General features: G+C 38.7%; 1 protein-coding gene across 8 annotated transcripts in view; it reads right to left on the reverse strand.

Annotated features, from left to right (window-relative positions):
* Window positions 1-22,858, reverse strand: part of KMT2C (lysine methyltransferase 2C) — a 192,231-nt gene that overhangs the window by 66,423 nt on the left and 102,950 nt on the right. For 7 of the 8 annotated variants that reach the window (XM_048322121.1, XM_048322666.1, XM_048322328.1 and 4 more), the window contains 9 exons: window positions 20,998-21,160; window positions 20,179-20,350; window positions 17,267-17,381; window positions 16,284-16,456; window positions 15,364-15,524; window positions 12,835-12,948; window positions 10,553-11,286; window positions 3,278-3,397; window positions 796-912 (listed from right to left, as the gene is read on the reverse strand). In XM_048322121.1, the coding sequence (XP_048178078.1) occupies window positions 796-912; window positions 3,278-3,397; window positions 10,553-11,286; window positions 12,835-12,948; window positions 15,364-15,524; window positions 16,284-16,456; window positions 17,267-17,381; window positions 20,179-20,350; window positions 20,998-21,160 (1,869 nt within the window). The remainder of the gene's footprint in view (window positions 1-795; window positions 913-3,277; window positions 3,398-10,552; window positions 11,287-12,834; window positions 12,949-15,363; window positions 15,525-16,283; window positions 16,457-17,266; window positions 17,382-20,178; window positions 20,351-20,997; window positions 21,161-22,858) is intronic. The other variant, XM_048322413.1, reaches the window with a different exon arrangement.

Here is a 22,858-nt window from a genome sequence, read left to right on the forward strand (position 1 = left end):
AAGCTTCCATACAAGGAACAGCTCAAAATACTGGCATTCTCCATACTAGCAAGTCAAGAGTGGAAGGAAAAGGAGGAGAAATGATGGAGGTCTATAAAACTGAGTGGCATGGATGGAGGAGGTGAATAGAAACCAGCTTTCCACTGTCTCTTCTCTAAGAGCGTTGAGGGGCAGGCAGCTAATCCAGGAGGCAGCCACTTAAAATACAAGCTGAAGAGCTGCAGAACTGAAAAAGGTTAACATGGTTTCCTGAAGTTTTTTAAAGTGAATGGGAAGATTTATGAAAGTAAGCTCCAACACAGGCTGCCCAAGGCAAAGATACCACCTCCTGTTCACCAAGTCCCCAAGCCACAAACTGTTGAAATGCCTCCTTCTCCAGGCCTCCTCTGTTCTGCAGTCTTGCCCCAACATTCAGTCCAGAAGAACCTCTGCTCTGGTCTCCTATAGCTGCTGTAACATTCTCATGCACAAACCCTGCTCTCTCCTTCTGAGTTGTTCCAGTGAGTGCTGCCTTTACTCAGCACGTTCTCCACCCGAGGAAATGGAAGGAGTACTTTAAGACTCCCAACTGTTGTGTCTTTAAATGGCAAGAGCAGAACAGAACTGCCTCAGGCCCATTAAGCTGCAGTGTTCTAGTTCTTCATCACAAGCAGTAACAGCCAGGCTTCATCAAACACTCCTGCTTCTGTAGTGCTCGCTGGTTTTTTATACAGTATTTTAATACAAGAATTATAGCTGAATAAAATTATGTTACATTAACAGACTGCAATATGACTTTAAAAAATATGTCCTTACCCCTGGAATGACCACAGCCCCAACTCCATTCTTCAGTTTTGATCTTCCTCTGCCACCTCTTCCTGACAGACCTGCACCACGTGGTCTCCGCTTCCCCGGGAATCCTGATCCACGGCCCTATTCAATTTAAGGTAACAATGTAAATGCAACCTCAAGTTCTCTGTTATATGGGATTCAAATTTGTTCAATGCATCTAGGGAAAAACGTAAGTAAAAAAACACCCTGGGATTTCAGGTGAGTATGAGCACACCAGGGCACAGTCATTAAATCTCTGCATAAATCAGTGTGAAATACCTTTAATTACTTACATGGCATAATACGATCACCTTTATCGTCAGTGAGAAAGCCGAAACCAGGAATGTTTATTTTCTGCTCAAGAGTAACTCGAAATATGGATTTCCCCCACCCCCTCTCCCCCACCTCAGTTGCAAAGTTTCCAAAATATATTTTTTATTCTATGATTCATTTTTCTTTTCTCTTTAAACAGCCAGCCCAGTCAGTCATGGGACTTCTGCACAAGGTCTGGACATTTGATTACTCGTAATCATAGATGCTTTTCTTACGCTATGAATAATCAAGTGAAACCTGGGATTTATTAGGATTCAGACCTGCTCACAAAGCAAAGCGGAGCTGGCTCCACGAAACTCTCTCAATTCAGCATATACAGAGAGACTTTTTTACATTAATTCTCTCAATTACACTCAGATCAACATTCCCCATAATGTGAAGTTTTTCTTACACAATATCCACTTATTTACAGACAGCTGCTTTTCTCCATTCCTTATTTAAGATGCAGATGCAGAGTTGCAGTGTGGTGCTTTGGAGTATTCAGTGTGTTCAACTACAATTATCTTTGGGAAAGCAAGTATGTTTTTAGTAATAATTACCTGTTATTCATACTGTGACTTTAGTTTGATATTTCGGGGGTTTTTAATTTCAGAATGAACTAAGTACAAGAGGATTCCTAATCCTCCCTAACCATTTCCAGAGGGAAAAGACCATATTCACATCCCCACATTCTGGCTGATGTATCAGACATCTTTACAATGTGTCTCAGAGCCTCTAATCTGTGTAACTGACGATAATTATGGCATGTACTCAAATAAGCATCTTTCCTACTACAAAATAAGCACTGAGATTATTATTGCATTTTGTATTTGTCAATAATCTCCTGGTTCCTAATACAGGCCAAGAATGGAGTACAGAGTATGGGGTATCCAAACATGTGCTGCAAAATACTTTTAATACCAAGGCAAAACATTTGCTCCATAAAACAATGCTGATGGAAACAACAAAGTTCCTCAGGGACTGTGTCACCAACAGACATGAACAGTCTTTACTGACAGAGACAGGAGTTTTTTGGATGGAAAGAAGCACTGTGGGCACAGTATTTCTCAAATATTCCAACTCCTGCTTTAAAGAAGATATAGAACTTTATGGTCATCATTAAAGGGAGAATTGAAGGATCCCAATGTTAAAATTCTTTTAACATCCATCTATTAAACGGAAGAGAAATTAAATTGACTCATACACCAAGTTAATGTAATGCAATGATATTTGAGGAGTGAAAGGAAGGATGCTACTGGAGGCTGAGGTATTTATATGTACTGAGGTGAAACAAAAAATGTCCTTATATATCTATGGAGTTAATACATTTGCACACACAGGACATACAATCATCAATTTTTTAAGATGGAAACTCTTCTGACAAGTTTCTTATTTTCTTTTTCAGGCCCGGTATCAGTATTGTTATTTTCACACAACTAGTAACAGAAACAAGCACATACTTGTATCAATGTTAATGCTGAATATTAAGCTGAAAATTAATGCTTAAAGCAGCAAAAGCTAAGCTGATGTCAAATTAAAATAAAATTAGCATGAGAGTTAAAGTGAGATGAACTTAAATCATTGGGAAGCTACACGTATTTGTTGGTTTCATAAGAATTCTACTTTAGTTACTTCAGGTGTTTTTAATGATAAATGTCACCAGGAATACAAGTTTTGGGCCATCTAATCAGGTAGGAAAGTTGTTATTTATTCCCCCATCAGCTAAAAACAATGTCACTTTGAATCCACTCTGCAAGATTTCTTGACAGCAACAAATTCAAGCCATCCTTCAGATCTCTGATCCTTTCCATGCCTGGCTTACCTTACCGCCAGTCTTAAGGACATTCTCCTTCTCAGGTAATTTATTTTGACAGCCAAATAAAGACAACCACAAAAAGTGATGTACTGAACACACAAAATTTGGGTAATACGAAGTATTCTTTGCCATTGGAAATCAAGGCAATGCCATCATACTGTACACTCTGGAGAGTTCACATCTTTTAGCCTGGAAGCTCCAGAGTTCCAGTAAGTTTTAGAGGCCTTAAACAGTAACAGAATGAAAGATTAATTAAGGTGTGAGATACAGAATTTCATCACTAATCTCTACAGCAGAAAGACAGCAACGGATACATGAAAATAAATTCAAGTTATTTACCACTTTGATGCTCCAAATGGCACTGCCAGGAAGCTGTCTGGATTTAAAAATGTCCCGACCTTCTGAAATGTCTGGGGACCAGGAAGGTGGGCTGACTGTATTATTGGTACTCCAAGCCCCCTAGGATACGGTAGGTGAGAAAATAGATGTATAAAACTTTGCAACATAAAAAAAAAAAAAAAAAAAAAAAAAGGCAAAAAGCAAAAAGCAAGCAACAAAAAAAAAATCTGAAAAGCAAAGCACATGCAGGCATAGGCATTTCTAGATTAACTTAAGTAGTCAATTAGTTCACTGAGTGAGTAGAAGGTGGGAAATTTTTAGGTTCTCACTGAATGATACCCTAAAATGAGTATTTACTTCCAACTGATGGTTAAGTACAGCAAAATGAGTTTTATAAACAAAGCTTAATACAAATCTAAAGCAATCATAACAACAAATTACATGCCTAAATTTTATCGCATCAGTGACGAAGACATTTTGAGGTGGTAACATCCCCTTTTCTATTCCAAATCACATTTTTTAAAAAAACTGATGGCCTTAGTTGACTTTTGAGGCTAAACTACCCACAATCACAGCAACAATTAATCTGAGGAAGCACAGCAAACAAAGGGAATATGAATAAACCACTGGACAAAAGAAAAGGAATACAGCCATGGGAATCAACAAAGCAGCTCATTCCTGCAAGTTTGCCCCAAATAAACTATTATAAAACCCCCACCACCAAATTGTTTTCACCCCAGTGTTTCCATGTTATGCTGTGGAATCCCATTTAAACATGTTATTATGCACAAGTAATAATATACATCCACATGGTGCACCTAGAAACTCGTTTTAACTAATTATTATCCCTATTTATAGAGTTTCCACCATGGTGAGAAATTGTATGACTGTCACTAGAAGTAAGGCAAAATGAGAAGAAAATGCGAAGACAGACAAGGAAAAAAATGTTGAGGCTCCCCATAGACAGTAAAATCTGTGAAAGACTTTTTCAAGCATGGAATAAAGACTGCAGGAGACAGACATCATAAATAACTTCACTGCCAATTTAACATTAACAAATTGACATCAGAATAGTTAAAGGACAGTACATTTTCCTAATTTTAAATTTGTGAGAGTGAAAAATACTGAATACCAGGATGAGAAGTCAAACTGATGAAAAGTGCAGGTTTACCTTCCCCGAAATGCCGTTCAGCAGCAGAATCACAGGGCTGATATGGAATAACCTCATGCATACAAACAGTCCCAACTATTCACAACTGCTCACAAGGGAAAGCCCAAACACATTTACACCTTTGAATACTGGGATGTACAATAGTAATAAGCATCAAGGAAAATGAGATGGCTTTGCAAAGCGTGTTTTTTGGTTTTTTCTTTTCTGAAATGCAATTTCTCCATCAAGAATGTGGGAATTAAGGGTTTTTTTGGAATAAATTACTCCATCAAAACATATATTCATCTCAGACTGTAAAGAGGTGTCTTGCTAACAGCTCCACTGACTGAAAACAGGGCTACCCTTCAAGTGATCTGGCACAACAGAGCCAAAAGAGAAAGTTTGTCAGTGACCTGAAAGCCCAATTATGGATAAAAGTCACATGGTAAAAACACCAACACTTGGTACAACCCACAGCGTGGACAGAGTTGTATTCAGCATAAATCTGCTTTCTGTGAGTTTAGCTCTGCCTGCACGGGAGAGGGAATATGGACAACAAGGCACTTAAAAAGTAAAAACTTGACAATTCTGCCCACACAGGGTGGTAATCGGGCACACAAGCTACAAACTGCTGAGTGTCCAGACCACCTGCGTGCTTGGGATGGCCATCAATGCCTCCCCTCTGCCAAGGGCCTTCCAAAACCCACTCCAGAAGAACAGCTCCTGACAGCAGCTGCTCAAGGGTTCCACTGAGTGTGCTGGAATAAACAGTTTAAATTGGAAGATTTTGCTATCCCAGTTTTTTCCTTGACTTCAGATAGGTGGTCATCATGCAGACAACTCAGCAGATCAAGAGGTTCTTCACCCTCTAACAGGGGAACAGTGCTGGGCAGAAACCTTCTGCACCTGCAAAGCTAGGGATGGACCCTGTTCACATCCAGGGCACAAGGACAGAACACTCATGACAGAACAGGGACATCAAGTCAGAAATGGGGGAAAAAAAGGAGGTCTGATACACTGGTAGGCAACTACATCAGCAGGTCTGTGGCACGGGAGATTTACCTTAACTATACCGGCCATAGTTTTAATATCAAGTAACAGTCAATTTTAGCAGATAAAATTCAAACTTTCATTGAATTTTAATTAGTTTCCCCTATACTTCTAAAATTTGTAATGCATAGTAGGTAACTGTTCTTAAAAAATGGCAACACAAAATCTGAATAGCAACACAAAGAAAATCTATTTGTCAAAAAAGCAATCTTTACATTGATCTATAAAGGAGGCAACATGCTGACTTAGGGTCAAAATTCAAGATCTTAAACATGCTGAAAATACTTAACAACTAAAATTACCTATTCTTACTTTGGAGGTATAGAATTATTCTCCTTTTAAGAACCTAACTTTTCTAATTATTAAGTATATTCAAAAGATTAAAAAGCTAAAAGAACATTAGATCTGAATATGAAATATTCAGTCTTGCAAAACAAAATGAATTGTATATGATTCATGAGCCATATTGTTATGAATTAAATTGGAAATTTAATCCAAGTTTTATTGTAGATCAGAAAAATTTGAATTCTTGGTCAGATAAACTTAATTAAAAACACACATTTCCACAATACCACGAACAAATGAATTACATCAAAGAGATGCAGTAATTATATTTTGGCTTTTAATTAATGCCTATTACCACACAACACTGAAGAGAAAGTTCTATTCGGTTCATTTACATCAGAACCCTAGCAATAATTATGTACTGTGACAGAAACAGGAAGTTCTAATTCTCCATCATATTCTTGAGTCCTCAAAATTGAACAACACAGCTGCAAGTAAATTATAACAAAAGGAAACCCAGTGTCAGCAAGGGTCAGGAGATCTCACTAAATTACCACTGACTGTGTTTAGCTGCTTAACGCTTCATGAATCCTACTGCAATTGCAAATGCACAAAGCTGGATTTGCAATTTAATATTTAATGTAATTTTAGGGTTGTGAACAAACTTTAATCACTTGAAAATATAGCTCCCCTCATAAAAAAAAAAAAACCAACAAAAAACCACCAAACCAAAAAACCAACCAAGCACCAAGCATGAAAACTGTAAAACTGATCCTTGAAAAAGACTCTTTTTTGATCTTTTTTTCCAACATCTACCTTTACAACAAGAAACTTGGTCATACCATGTAAGTGAAGACAGCAAAAAAAAGCCATAACATCCAAGACAGCACACATCCAAACCCATCACAGTGCTCTGCATTTTTTGGTCTCATTTAAAAAAATCTATTAAAACACCAACAGTATTCACTGTGTTGCATAACAGTAATCACCAACATCTTCATGATGAAAATTGAATACCTCTGAACATGGTTTCTCAAGGAACACACTCTGAAATAATACTAAAATAATATTTATGGAATTTACAAAACCAGGAGTTTATTATTTTTTATTCAAAATTATTCTACAGATCATTCTCAACTCTTTACCTACCAGTGTTTAAGTGCCAAAATTTGTAATGTCTTCCATTTACTGACTCAATCTTAGGCTTTCCAGTACACAGTACCACAGTAAAAATAACTATTTCAAATCTGTTCAATTCAAAGAATAAACACAACACCATTTAACATAAACCTCCACAGAAAACTGTCATTTTCCTTGAGAAGATTTATTTCAAACTGGATCTATGTCAGATTAGTCGTTAATAAACTTATACGATAATTTCTACTAAGGCTACTTCTTCAGAAAAGAGAAATCTGCAATTATTAAAGAGAGGTCCTGTCCTTGACATAAATTTGCAGTTTATAGGCAAGAGTGGAGCATCTGCATATTCCATGGAGAAGATACTGGACAGACACAACTCTAAGGACAGCACTGTAAAAACGTGGCCAAGCTGAAAGCTACTACCGAGTATCTGTGATCTATGAATAATTAAATTTCATACACATGTAAAAATTAATCTGGCTTCACTATGGAGTAGGGTAACAGGAACAGGAGACAATCCATGGAACAAAACCCAGTGAGGTGCTGAGCCTGGCAGGTAGAGGGTCCTCTCACAGAGCTGGATGCAGCTTTCCTGTACATGCTGCCCTAAAAAACACTGTAGAAAGGCACCCTACTGACAGGAACTGACACATTCCCCAAAGTGGAGTAAGTCTGTACCAGCCAAAGCCAATTACAGTTCATAACTGTACCTACATTTTCATTTCTACACAGCTCCCCTTTTGGTTAGAAGCTGGATTTTCTCCTGTTGCTTCCAACCAAACTTGGGATGCCTGCATAAACACCAGGGAGGAGATCGATATAGACACCAGCAACACTGAATGCAGCCCTGGGAGGGACTCATGAAGTCTTTTTTAAGCAGAATATTGTCCTTATTTTTGAAATGGGTTTTAGTCCTTTCCAGACAGGAGCAATGTGGTGTTGCAGATACACTGCTAAAGCAAACTACTAATACCTAATACAGGAAATCACTTCAAATTATGCAAATTATACTTCAAATTACGCATTTGTATTCACTGGCAAACCAGAATAATTATTCAAATGTATTTTATTAGTAATTGTATTAACAGATTCTGAAGAAAGCGCTAATAATTCATCCTACTGCCCAGCACAAGACATTAATTTAATGAGAACAAATCCAAATCAGAAACTGTCCTTCTGCACGGATTCATCCTGACTCCAGGGAAGCATGTGTCTTATAAAATTGAGGAGAAATATATCCAAGATCCAGAGAATTTTTTTTCTTATTCCTCTTCACAGGAAGTTCCATAACCTCATTGCAATGGGTATTTTATTGCATTTTTTAAACATTCCAACAAAGTAAACTGCATATTAGAAGCTTTCAAACTTCTAGGAAAAAGTGCAGAATATTACCATTTGTGAAATTATGTTGGCTTGTCTTTGGGGTTAAAGAGTGATCAGAACTCCATGAAGGAACTATTTTAAACCTGAGCAGTCCTGGACAAGCAACAAGTTCTGCAATGGCAGTTCCTTTGCACAACAAAAGAAAGCAGGGGTGAAACCAATGTTAACTTCACCAGGCACAGGAGCCACAATCTCTTTAATCAAAAAAACCCCCCAACTTGTGTAACTTTCTCCTCTGCCCTCTAAGACAGGCTGCCAAGAACTCCTGCAGCTCCAAGGTAACATTTGTATGGCATAGCCTCACACCTGACACAAAGCCACACAGCAGCAATACGTGCTATTTTTTTAAACAGAAAGAAGCAGACCCCAAACCCACACAATTAACCCACGTTTGAGATGACAGAATTCCTCTTCAGTGCCACCCAGAGAAGAACCACACAGGAGCTGGTTTATTCCAAACAACTACACCTATAACTTCATAGAAGTACTTTTTCCTCCAGAATTGTTTTTTACTTGTTTTTAGATCAATGTGATCACCTCCAGATGAACAAGAACTGAAACACTGCATTAGGCTAAAATGTTTTAAAATAAGCTTATGTCTCTTCTCGATCTGTGGAGGCACAATGGTGTGGAAAATATGATGGAGCATCACCAAACAGCACTTTTCTCAGCTGCCAGCATCTGCCCTGAATGATGCTTTCCAAAAGCCAGAACTGAAGAAAACGTCCATTTTGAAGTGTCTGTAGTATTGACACAAAGAAACAACAGGTCTTCTTTCTCTGGTTTTACACCTGGTGAAAAACTGCCTGCTTGCCTTCCAACCTTCCACAGAATTTCCATGCAACAGGAAACCAAACTGTCTGGATGCAATCCTGTGCCATGTGCTCTGGAATGACCCTGCTTGAGCAGGGAGGTCGGACCAGATGGCTCACTGTGATACCTTCCAACCTGACCTGTTCTGTGATTTTGCTTCTGCTCCTATCCACAACTCTCCATTTGGAAAAGTACACAACTCTTACAAAAAATGAATGTTTTCAGCAGAAAGAATAATTTAAAATCCCCACAAAATAAACCTAAACGTACTTCTATCTGCAATCCAAAATGATTTAAATACATCTCTTCCACACTGTGGATTTATCCAATTACACCTTGCTCAAAAGGAAAACGCCTGCCTGTAACTGGACGTTTAAAAATCTCTTTTTTCATAGTCCACAGAACATAATTCAACAGCTTTCTGTCCCTCATCAAAAGCCCACAGTAAGAACTTAAGAAAACTGAAGAGAAATTTGCCACTGTTTAAGGCATTTACATATTTCTGCAAATATGATATATACACCTTACTGTACCGTGACCCAGGAAAACCTAAGTGCAGCACAATAAACAGAGATCTCCTAAACTCAGTGGAAACAGCAGAAAAACTGTTCAGAACACTCTCTCATACCTTAGGAAGTAAAAATTTTGAAACCTTAGGTGACATGTAAAAACTGCACGGGTTGTGCAATATATAAAAAAGTTTTGTTAACATGAAGTCCAGAAAAGCATGAAATCATCAACCTGGAACTCCCAAAGACTAAAAAGAAATTGTGATGAGAAAATCAAACACTAGCTTGTCACACTGACACACTTTTTGTATAGAATTTCACCAACAAGAAATGAATACTCTGGACTGATGAACCATTTTCCCTGGAATACGACTTGAATAGAGAGCAAGATGCTGCAGAAAGTGACAGACTTGAGGATTCTTTTCACTTATCAAATTTAATCCTAGTCAAACCACAACTATTTGTACAAGACAGTTCTTGCATGGTAATTCCTAATGTAACAAAACCACAAAATTATTTACCATACCATTAGAAACGACGATCAAGAAAATATCTGGCAGAGTAAAGGACACAGAGTTGCAGAAGGTTATTCTCTAAATCCAGTTTAAGAAGCTTTAACATTTTGAAAGTACCAAAATAAATGCATATGTGAAAAATATTACAAGTTAAAAAGCACAGCATTATGCATATCTGCATTTGTAGAATATTGTATGAAAAATACAACAAACTTTCTTCTAGTTTGCTCTAACCACAAGCCAAAAGAAACTTAAATTCTCACCAGAGAACCTTTATGATGGCTGACTTTTTAACTATTTACCAGAACATTAACTCCTTGAAGAAATAAACTAATGCTCACTTAGGAGAATAAATGCATATTATAAGAAGTAAGTGACTTTGTTAAGTTATACTGAAATTTAATAAACATATAACACTGTATGTGCTTACCTGTCTGGATCTGGGTCTTCCAGGGGAAAACTTGCGTTTGGTGATGGCCGGTTTTCCCATGCCAATTTTTGGAGTGACTGATATGTAGGTGGTTGGGAGAGCGCTCCCAGCAGCTGGAGGCAGCACTGGGGGCTGACTGTGCTGCACATCTCGTGCAGAATGCAAGTCTAGAGACACATCTGGCGAGGAAGACACATTTGTCTTGTTTAGATTAAGTGATGGGGGAAGTGAGGGGCAAGTCTCAGCTGGTGGTTTTATGGGTTTGTCTCCAACTGGTGAACTATTCACAACACCTCCATTTGAAGCAGTAGTTTCTACTTCTAGAAGAGCTGGTGCTTCTAACTTCTCATGGGTTTCTTCTTTTTCTACATCTTTCTGCACTTTTATTATTTCCAGTTGTTGTTCTACAGGGACAGAAATAGCTCCTTTTCTTTCAGTCTCCAGCATTTCTGGTGTCACAGTCATGGTCTCAGGTACTGAAGACAGAGACCGAGAGTCTGCTGTGGACACTTCTGATACCTCCACACTACCTTGAGGCAGCTGTATCTCTTCAGCTTGTTTGTCCAACTCCTGCTGTGCTACAGCTTGAACACCTTCCACCACTTCCATCATTTTCTCAGTCTGACTGTCACCACATACTGGTGTCTTTTTAGGAGACATTTCCATTACAGCTGAACTGATTTCAGCAGAGACTTCTGCTTCCAGTTGTGTGGACTTTTCCTCTGGTGATATACCTGTAATTAAGTACAACTATATTAAAGGCTCAGTGTGAAAAAGAAAAAACTTGTGGTGTATTGGTCAACAAATATACTTGGTACACATCATGCAGGCCAAGCACATATCACTTTACTTCAGTGAATTTAATATGTAGCTTAAAATATACTTCATAAATATCTTTCTTTGTACCTATTTTTACAGTTGTCTATATTTTTAGTTCATTATTTTTCTTCCCTGAAAACACAACAGAGTGAATTAGAAGAAAGTAGACCCAAGATTAACTTTTCAGGAACACAACACACATTTCCAGGTAGGCAGCCAAAAATAGTTTCCTCTTTTTAATTTCTGTGTATTGAAGATACATGCTATCATAAATTAACGTATTTTAAGCTACTGTCTCAACACTTTCAAAAAGCTAAGAAGAACAGAACAAGTATAAATATAAACCATTTTCCTCCTAAAACTCTTTCAGACTTCAGGAAATCAGCTGAAATGAAAACAGTTGCGGCTGGTTTAATTTTATTTATTAACGTATTATTAACTTCTTTCAAAAATATTTGTCCAGCCTTCCCTTGAACCAAATCAAGCACCTTTCATCCATAACTTTCTTCATCAAGGAGTTCCAGAGTTCTTGTTCCACTCTATAAGGAACCACATTCTTTGCTCTGAATTTGGCTTCTCACATCTTCCTTTGATGGGCTCAGATTCTCTTACTTTCTATTACACTTGCATTCTTCTTAAAGTCACACTGCGACAACTTCCTCACCCACAAGTTCACAGACAGCATTTTATGATGAATATTTCTTCAGAGTTTAAATCATGGCCCTTCTACCACAGGCTGTGATGCATAACTGAGAGATCACAGCTAATCTGAACAGTTGGGTTTTTTTACTTTGTCTTTAAACGCAAGTCTCTTGTCTCCCCTTACAGCAGCCATCCTCCAACATCATCAGGACATACTGGCAAGTTCTTTACCCTTGATATTGGTCACTAACACATTTAGAGGAGTTGACCCTTCTTTAGCTGCTCCTCCCTGTGTGTTTGGTAAGATGCGGTTTCTCCCAAACCAGAAATGATCAGCTGCTGCAACCCCGTCTGGAAGATTATATTTTACTTACAAAGGGAAAAAAAAGAAAACCACGAAATCCTTAACCAAGGATACCTGTGGAGTTACAACCACAAGGGAAGTGTGAGTGACTGTATTTGTATAGCAACAAATCCCTGGGTTTTACTACAAACTTCCAGTGTACAAAGCATTCAACTATTTTTCCAGCTTGGGTAAAGCCAGTCCCAACAAAAAAGTAAAACGAACAAACAAAAAAAAGTAAAGCAACACAAATATTCTGAAGAATCTCCTTGCCTTCATAAAACACTTCTTCAGCAAAGAAGTTAATAGTCTTGCTTGAGAGCTCAGATAGAACTGTTGCAATGTGTCTCCTACTGCTTTCTAGGCACTTTTTCCTCTTGCATTTATAAAGCACTGCAAACCTCACTGACTGGAAGAGGGTTCTGGTTCTGAAGGGTTTTGAACCGGTATTTTCTCAGAGTGCAAAACTCTTTCTTACCTTCTGTGACACACCCAACAGCTGATTCCTGATCAGGGCCACCACCAGCAATGGGTTGTTCCTGAAATGCCATATCCTCTCCACCACTTTCCATTTCCATTTCATTTGTACAAGCTTAAAGAAAAGCAAAGCAATTATTAAAATTGCTGTGTTTATTCTATTACTTTGGCATCAGCAACTGCTGTCACTGTTTGACCTTTTGGCTAAAGAGACTGATATTTAATGACGACAGGATTTAGGACAAGTCAGGTCAATGAGAAGGTTAAGGAGACTACTCCTTAAAAATTAAGAACCTTTAACTCATTAACACAGAAGCTGTTTTATACCTTTCAGATGGTAAAACATGTCTGCAAGGCAATTACATACACTTAATAGTGAAAATATACACACTTTTGCACAGCCTGAGCAATACAAGAAAGAATCTTCTTAAATTCCAAGTCTGTAAAATTCAACAGAACCAGCAGCATGAAGGCTTCAAATTTGTATACAAATACTACAGTGGATTATGGCATGGATACAAGGTTCCATCTAATGATCAGCATTTGGAACACTGATTTGCACCTTTCCTGTTCAACAACATGAAAACTGAGTTTTGCCACTTTAGAACTAAGGTATCTTAACCTTTGCATGGAAAAGGTACTACTGAATACTTTTTTGCCGGACAGGACCATTATAGAGCACAGAAATGGGAAATACTTTTATTTCCCCCCTTGTGTAAAAAAGCTCTTTCACTGAAGGAAATTCATGAAAATGCACTAGATGAAGTATGGAAAACAAAGTATATAGCAAGCATTAACTTGAAGGGAACTGATCCTCCATGGATGTTAGCACAAAAAAAAAGTGAAACAAATATTTCTGCATCAAGAAAGTCTTTTTTAAGTTCAAAAAGCCAGCAACTATTAAATGATACTACTTTTAGCACCCTAAAAGCTGCTCTCAGACTGTCAACTTTAAAGTGATATTTTAACTTCGAGGAAATCATCATTTAGATTGGCTCCAAATCTGATTTTAGAGTACAAAAGTGATCTCCTGGGTATAAAACACTGCATGACTGTACTAATGTAATAGCTCCAGATTACTCCTAGCAGCTGCAATGACAGTCCTGTTCTTCCTTGGGGAGAAGAGCGTGCTTGTCAATGCTTCTACTAGCAAGAAATCCTAACAGAGGCATTACTTAAAACTTTAGCCTTCCAGATAAACCTGCCACTTATTCAAAAGGGGTTTTCATAGGAGACTGGGAGTTGTCCCAGTGTATGTTTAGTTTCCAACATCTTCAAAATGCTCCAAGAACATTGCCTGGGAATCCGCAGCCTCTCCTAGGATTTCAGAAGGGAAATGATCTGCAAAGGCCACTCTTCCTAACCTGGTGCCCGTGCACACTGACAGAGTGAACTCATTTACAGACATTTACCTCATGTCACTGCTTTTCCCCCAGGAGCACCTTTTCCATCATGTCTTTACTGCTCACAAAAGGTAATGTACAGGCTAACATCAAAGGGGATGACTTGTTTATACAAAACATCAGTTTGAACATAAACATTAGAGTTTTGTTGTAGTCCAACACTTCCCCTTTCCTGCCAAAATTTACGAGGCTTTCAAATCCATAGGTACTTAACGGATAACAAAAGATCAGTGCATAAACATTGCTGCTTAAGCCCAAAAAATGCACATGGCAGTGGCCATGCAGTTAATCTGCTACATTTTACCTTGCTTCTGAATTTAACCACAGCTGTACTTCTCCAGGGAAATTCAGCCTGGGTAAGTGTAGGTGCTGCCCAACAAAGCACATTGTGGGAAATACACAAGGGCATTGAGTTATTGAGTTTATTACACAGCTCTTGTGGATGACCCACTGGACTCAGATCAGCAGATGCATATTCTCTCTGTGCTTCCTTACTATTACTGATTTTTTTTAAAAAATACTTTACACTTTTCCACAACCTCCCTTTCTGCCTTCTGGTTGGCTTGTCCACTTAGACAAGAATCTCTCAGAAACAAGATGACTGATCATGTATTGCTTTGAAAAAGGACAAGCTGTCCAGTTGAATATACACCTATCCCTTGAACACAGTACAGCTGCCACTACTTTATCCATCCTGGATACAGTGAGGAGAATGAGTACTATGAGACTGTCCAGCAGCAAGAGAGAAACAGGAGAACTGGATGACTCCAGGAACATGCACCAGGTACAAATGAGCTAAACAGCCAGGCTGCCCAATGAATACATTTATGAACTGTACCACATAAAAAAAAACCCAGAGAAGCTTACAGCTACAAGCTGAGAGGCTGGAGCTGGAACATGGAGAGCCACAATTAAGGTGCTCACTAACCCATGTTTGTATACAGGATCCTAAAGCCAGAAAGAGGAGTCACCCACAAACTGCTTGAGCAGCTGCTGTTAGAAAAAGGAAGGGATGAACTCCACAGAGTAGAATTTGAGTGGATGGTTCACAAAAGACTTGGTAAGAGCGCTGCAGATGTTATATTTGATGTTAGCATTTTGGAACGGTGAAGTTTAAGTTTGATTACCTGTTATACTGCCAGGTTCAGGAATGAGTTCAGAAGTGTTCATTACATCACATGACTGAGTCTGATCCCCTTCTCCTTGTCTACAAAGAGTGCAGATGTAGTCTTTCAATTGAGAGTCCAATTCACTACCTGGAGATCTGTCACACTCTATGTGAATCCATCTGGGGAGATTAATTTATTGTGATTTAATTTACTGACTATGATTTTAGTAATGAAAATATAAAGCATCATAGTAAAAATCCATTAAAAATAGCACTGCTTCCCATTCCTATGGGGAAACAAAGATTTTCAACCAAGGCTTGATTATGGAGAATTTTAGAGGAGTAAGCATGATATGTCAGCATGTCAAGCAGTGAACAAACTTAAACATGAAGACTTAAATTGTCCCTAAAATGAACTGGACTCTACAAGATGTACAGCATCATCATAAAGTTGCACAGTTAGATGCAATACCATTGAATATGAAACATAGCTTACATTCTTAAAATATTCCAAATAGTCTATTTTTTTTAAAATTACTGGCATACAAAACCACGTAAAATTCAACAGAAGACATAAACTTGAAAATGAAAAAAACCCCCAGATCACTGCAAACAACCATCTTGAAACTTTAGGACAATGACTTTCTAGCCTGCTTCCTCACAAAATAGGTGCAATGGAAGAAGCAGCAGCAGCTTGCAGCAAGTAACTGCCAGGTATCCTCAGGTAACTGCCAATTAAGACTTACCTGCTAAGGTTAAAATAAAGCTACCTGCTATTGTTCATTGTATTTAGGGATGAAGAATCAAGGAGCTGCACAAGATCCTGTGGCACTGTGCATCAAACACAGTGCACATCCTTCCCAGAAACACATCAGTGACACACAGCTCATCATAAGCTTTATGCATTTTAGTACAAATCAACAGAAGTTGGATTCTTACCTTTTGCACATGTGACAATGCAACATATCTTTCTGGAAGTCTTGGAGGCACAGTTTTTCACAGAAAGGACAAGATAAGTTGTCTTGCTGTTGGTAACAACTGTCACATACCAAACAATTATGGTGCCACTGACAACTTGTTCGTGTGCCACACTCAGCACATACTCTACAGTTCTAGAGATCACAAGAATTTAGTAGTTAATTATGATATTTCACAATGGGATAGAACTGCCATTAACTGACATTTTCCTGATTTGAATTAAATTTAATAACTTTTGTCCTTGATAACACATAAAGTTAACCAAAATCTGATAGCAGAGCATGAATAACCTGGACAACAGCAAGAAGTTTCCTGGCACTACTCCCTGACTTGAAAGGAGTATTTCTTATGAGACCAAACTTTTTTATTGCTAATCTCAAGTTACCTTATGACTGCCACAAACTGATATAACATTATATACATCTCATATACAGGGATCTCCCTTATATGTTCGAATTACTTACAAAGTTAGTGATAAAAGAACAAATTCATCCTGCCCTCCTCAAATGCAAAGGAACCCATGAGCTGCAGAACTGCTGTTTTGGTAAGCAAGGAGGAGTTGAATATAAAGAGACGTCAAGTATAGATTACATATAATACTATATAGCTTTGAGCTTACATTTTTGTTCCCATTGTATCGTGAGATGTTTTGTTCCCATTGTAACTGAAGATTATCCACTCCACCTGGATCCTACACTTCTCTCTTCCCTATGGAGGTTGATTTACTATCCTATATAGGCTTCTTCAGCCACAGCCCTGACAGCTCCCCCCACAGAGCAGCTGTAGAGCCACAGGATTTACATCCAAATGGGACTCCTTCAGAAATTACAAATTACATTACGTGGCAACAGCAATCCACAATACACCTGGAACAGCACAGTGTGGATAACAAAGTTTGGGCTCTTATAAATGACAAGGAATTACTCTGAAATCTTTCCACTTACTTTACATTTCCAACCATTTGTTGGTACGGCATCCATAACTGGTTGTAGGCAGAAAGTGTGGTAGCCTTTGTCGCATGTATCGCACACCAGCATCTTGTTGTCTTCCCCAGAGTGTCTAAGGAAAGTAACAAGAAAATTACTTAAATAAGCAGCAACAAAATATCTGTTTCATGAAAAGTCTGAACAGGAAGACCCAGGTGTGCACATAGAAATATACAAATAGTACTTACAAATATGCCCAGAGACAATGCCTTCAAATTCATTTTTAAATATGAGTGCAGACTACTATGTTTATTCACCAGGAGCTGAGCCTGTACAACCATTCTGAATTCTTTCACTTACACACGTGCAGACAGATTTAATGGCCTTTCTGTACTGAAATCAGTTCAAAATCTGTGATATATATTTTATCTCTTTCTGAAGAAAACATCCAGTTGTACTTGCTTCTGCAATGTGACTGTAAGTTTTCCAAAGCAAAAAAGGAGCCATCAAGTCTATCAGAGCTCCTACAATGTCAGGCAATATGACTGCAAGAGCAAAACAAACATTAAAGGAAGAGATTTCAATTTTTTGCAGTGATGTATTACAGAGCTCCACCATAGATTCCAGAGATAAAATAAATTTGCTGAGAGTAAGACAAATAGTTTGGTAATATCTAAAGGCATTGTGTTCTGCCTTAGTTTAAAAATAAATTAATTCACTAAGTAAACATGCAACAAGATTTGCCTAGATAAAGCCTTGCAGTATATGGCATTATACATGCTAGATAATACCTCATTACCTGGGAGAGCTGGTATTTTAAAAATTCCTCTCTTTGCATGAAGATATGTTTAAAATGATGTTCTTCCAATAATGGTGAAAAACTGCCATACTGCATTAAGTAATTATAGAATCAAAGAATGGTTTGGGTTGGAAGGGACTTAAAAGACCATCCAGTTCCACGGGCAGGGACGCCTCACACTAGACCAGGTTGCTCAAAGCCCATCCAGCCTGGCCTTCAGCACTTCCAGAGTGAGGCATCCATGGCTCCTCTGGGCAACCTATTCCAAGTGCCTCTCTGCCCAGCCTGTACTTGTGTTCAGGATTTCCCCAATCCAGGTGCAGGACATTGCACTTGGCCATGTTGAAGTTCATGAGGTTCAAACAGCCCCACCTCTCCAGCCTGCCCAGGTCCCTCTGGATGGTGTCCCTTCTCCTCAGCACCAACTGCCCCACGCAGCTTGGTGTCGCTGGCAAACTTGCTGAGGGTGCCCTCAACCCCGTTGTCCACGTTGTGACAAAGCTGTTTAACAGCACCAGTCCCAATTCCAGCCCCTGAAGAACAACACTCATCACTGGTCTCCACTTGGACATTGAGCCACTGACCCCAACTCTTTGAGTGTGGCCACCAAGCCAATTCCTAATCCCCAGAGCGCTCCATCTGTCAAATCCATTTCTCTCCGGTTTAGAGACAAGGATCCTGTGTTGGACAGTGCTGAACACTTTGCACGAGCCCAGGTAGCTGACATCAGTTGTTCTTCCTCCACAAACTCTGTAACCCCATCATAGCAGGCACCAGATTCTTCAGGCACTGTTTTCCCTCAGTGAAGTCATGGTGTCTGTCACCATCACCTCCTTATGTCCCGTGTGTCTCAGCACAGTTTCCAGGAGGATCTGCTCCATGACCTTGCCAGGCACAGAGGTGAGACTGACTGGCCTGTGGTTCCCCAGGTCTTCTTTATTTCCCTTTGTAAAAATGGGGTTTATGTTTCTCCTTTTCCAGTCAGTGGGAACTTCACCAGACTGCCACAACTTCTCAAATACGATGGATAGTGGCTTAGCCACTTCACCCACCACTTCCCTCTGAACCCATGGACGTATCTCACAAGGTCCCATGATCTGGGAGTGAACACATCACATTTACTCTATTTTTCCACAAGAGAGAAGACTTGTTAACAGACACTGTAATTACCCAGTACAATACATTTAGGGATACTTTTTAGAACGTGCTTCTCTACTCTAGCTTCATTGATGAGATTTGCTATCTGCTGCTCGTGATCAGGCGACACTCTTTCTTTGAAGTGGGCTGAGTGAATGCTAGCAAATACCAAGTGTTTTGCTTGGAAAACAGGAAAGCACCGACTGGTCAGATACATGAGGCAGTAGTAAAGTGGGTTTTTTTCCTTCATACTGTCCCAGCTGATCTGACCAAAGCTGAATAAAACTCTTACTTCTTTTTCAGTAAGTCCTTCAAAAAAAACCAAGCAAGCGAAAGAACCCTGCAGCGCCCATCAGATTAAGTTAGAAGAGAACAAGCCCACAAGCAGTCAGAATTTTCTAAGTGAACCCTTACAGTGCCACAGCAATTAAGTTTCATTGTCTCTGTCTTTGGTGCAACTACTCAATCACAGCCACTCATGTCACTTTATTTCTTTGCCCAACTAAGCCACCGTTCTGTTTTCATAATGACTCTCTACCTTCCTCTGAAAGACATTAAGAAATGAGAGAAGACCTAATACCTGCCCAGTGTGTAGGTACAAGCACAACTAAACTGTCAGCTGACTAAGAGCAAAGGTTCCCAGACTGTGAAGGCACTAGATTAAAATAATTTGTTTATTTGGTAAATTTGAGAAAAATCCTCCTGTATAAAAGGAGGAAAAACTCAGAATGTTTTATTGCTTTCCAGAACCTGCCAAGATAATGGTAACTCTGGGAGTAAAATACACAGGACTTCCAGCTCAGCTCTTCTAGAACAAAGTTTCCAACAAAAGAGTTTGCTCAGCTACTTAATGCAGTATCATAACAGACAGAGATGGGCAAATGTACTATACTTTTTGGAAAAAAACCCCGAACATTTAATATAATAGGAATTTCAGAATCACAGCACATAAATCTCACACCATCCTCCTCCATGTCCTGTAAGTTTCACTTACTTGCAGTTCTGGCACACTTTGCAATCAGGACACTGCCAACCTGCTCTTTTTAAAGGTGTAACTTGAATGTCCAGACACATCCCATGGTAGTGCTGGCCACAGGTAGTACAAAAAAGTTGATCTAAGAGGTCTCCAGGGCTATCGCACACCGCACAATTTGCTTCCTCTTTTGCTATAAAGGAATAATTTTTTCAATTATTATTTTATTCAAAATTATGAACAATTCAATGAATCAAATTACTTAGTAGTTCTTATGCATACAAAACTTGATCATTCTTATGAAATTCAAATTTAATTAATACATTTAATAGCTACTACTTTAATTCAGTTTTCTCAACTAATCTTCTCATAACAAAAGTACATTCATTTTAAACCTTAATGAAGTCTTATAAAAAGGAACAGTTTTATTCTCCTCAAGATAAAGCTGAGAGCTTTGGAACCAACTCCTCTGTAGAAGAAGTGAAAAATAAAGCCCCTACAAGGTCTAAATCTATTATTTAGCTGAAGTGTTTGCAAGAAGAACTTGAGTTAGGACAAGCAAGTCTATCAATTTGAACTAAAACCTGACAGAAGACAAGCCTTACCAGTAAACCTCTTCCATGTTCTGTCATTAAAGAAAAATACTTTGCTGTGCAGCACTGTTGGTCTTTAAAAACAGAAGAATATGAACTCACATCTTTCCTATTCCTGAACACACATGAGTTCTTGGGTACGTGAACTGTGAAATACGCCTGAACAAACACAGTTTTAAGCTGATCCTAGAACAGAGAAGTTTTCATAAAACCTGCTAATTGTGTCATATGAACACTGTGTACTTACATCTTTCAGGAGCCTGATCAATGTGGTCTGGACAAAGGAGGGACAAGTTACTGAAATCCTGAAATGTGCCTGCTCCAGCAGCACAGGGGTAATGGTATATCTGGGTACATTTCTCTTCACAGCATTTGATAGTGGCTCCAAGGTGCTTACAAAATGCACATCGCTGAAAAACAAACACAAGAAGTCATTAAAAAATTACTTTTTCTTGTAATTTTTTTAGCCAGATCTGTTCCTCTCCTTCATTTAGCAGACAAACACCTTGGCCAATAGGAGGTAGTGAATACTGAGAAGGAAATGTGGGTGGTAGTGGGTGGTGTCTTTCAGTGGCACTCCCAAATCTTTACTTAAAAAGTTCAATGAAACCCACTCTAAACGTGCTCTGACAATTAAGATTCTTCTTGCCACAGAAAAGCAGTTTTGTTCCATGTTATCTAGCTTGAGCTATGCCTTCAGCAATGGGGCCTGGAGACTTATTCTGAAAATAAAGGCAGATGACACCATGCTGTCAATAGCTTAAGACTAAAACCCACTTGACTCTGTAAGCTGTAACGTAAAACCACAGACACTGTAATCAGAAATGCAAATGGATATCAAATATGACATTCTCCCAAAAATCTTACTGGCATTATACAATTCTCTCTGGGATGATAATGCATTACATAACCTCGCACTTTTTACTCATCTTGCCTTTCAAGACTACACAAATATCACCACCAAACTTCGAGAAGTCATAAATAAGCACAATTATTATTAGACACCAGAGAAATAATTTCTCAGAAAGAACAATGCAATGATCCTCCAGTTCTCTAGTCAAGAGGGAGCAGAGTCTATCAGTCTGCTTGTAAAAAATCACCCACACCTTTCCGATTCAGTTAATCAGTCTTTTTTCTTTCTCAGATTCACTGCAGTCCCTGAAGCACTGTAACATGCTTTTGCACTTTTTCACCAAGGCAACAATACTTTTTAAGGCACAGCACTGTAAGATTTTGAGTAAACTTAAGAAAAAACAGGTCAGTGGCTCACAGGAAGGCGTACATAATATACAGCAACAACTGAGCTCAGGGACTCTCATTTTTCACAACAAAAATATAATACTAACACCAGTATGTTTGATTACTAGCAGAAGTGTCAAGTAACATCCAAATATGAACATAAACCAAATCAAAGAGAAGTTATGTACTGCATCTGCTTAACTCTTAGAATACAGACAGTATTTATTACCATAGTTCTTCTCTGTTTTGAAGCTGGGCATGAAATTAGGCATGAAATAGTGCTACTGTAAGTCCACAGATATCAAAACCAGCCCATATGAAAATACAAATCACAAAGCTGCCTGTGTCAACAGCTACATCGATATTCTTTAAAACCACATGAAATTAACATCTTCAGAAAAGTATCTGCCTGCACGATAACTCATGGACAAGAGACAGAAAAAATATTAGCGTATGCTAAACAGAACTGCAGTGTAAAAAGATAAAAATGCTCTGGCGCAGCAATTAAAAGGGATCATCAAAGAGAACTACTGCCAAGTTTGTGGGCTATGATGCTTTGCCTAGTCCTCTGATCTGCAGGACATCTCACCATGTCTAACACCTGTATGGCAAGGTGTATCCTGTTACTTGACCAATGAAATGCAGAGGAGAGGAGGGGGGACAAGATCAGTAAATAATAACATGGAGCTCCTGAAGCAGGTGAAGGCAGCAGCGACAGAATTACGTTTAAGGACTGCCAACAAAACCGAAGTCCTGCAAAAAACTCCTTTTAGGAAATGATAACTTCAGTGAACACTTGCTGAGGATGCTGAACAAGGTAAATCCTGAACTTAGATGTAAAGCATGAAAATATAGCCCCCAAAGCCTCC

The sequence above is a fragment of the Corvus hawaiiensis genome, chromosome 1, assembly GCF_020740725.1.
Source record: "Corvus hawaiiensis isolate bCorHaw1 chromosome 1, bCorHaw1.pri.cur, whole genome shotgun sequence".
NCBI lineage: Eukaryota > Metazoa > Chordata > Aves > Passeriformes > Corvidae > Corvus > Corvus hawaiiensis.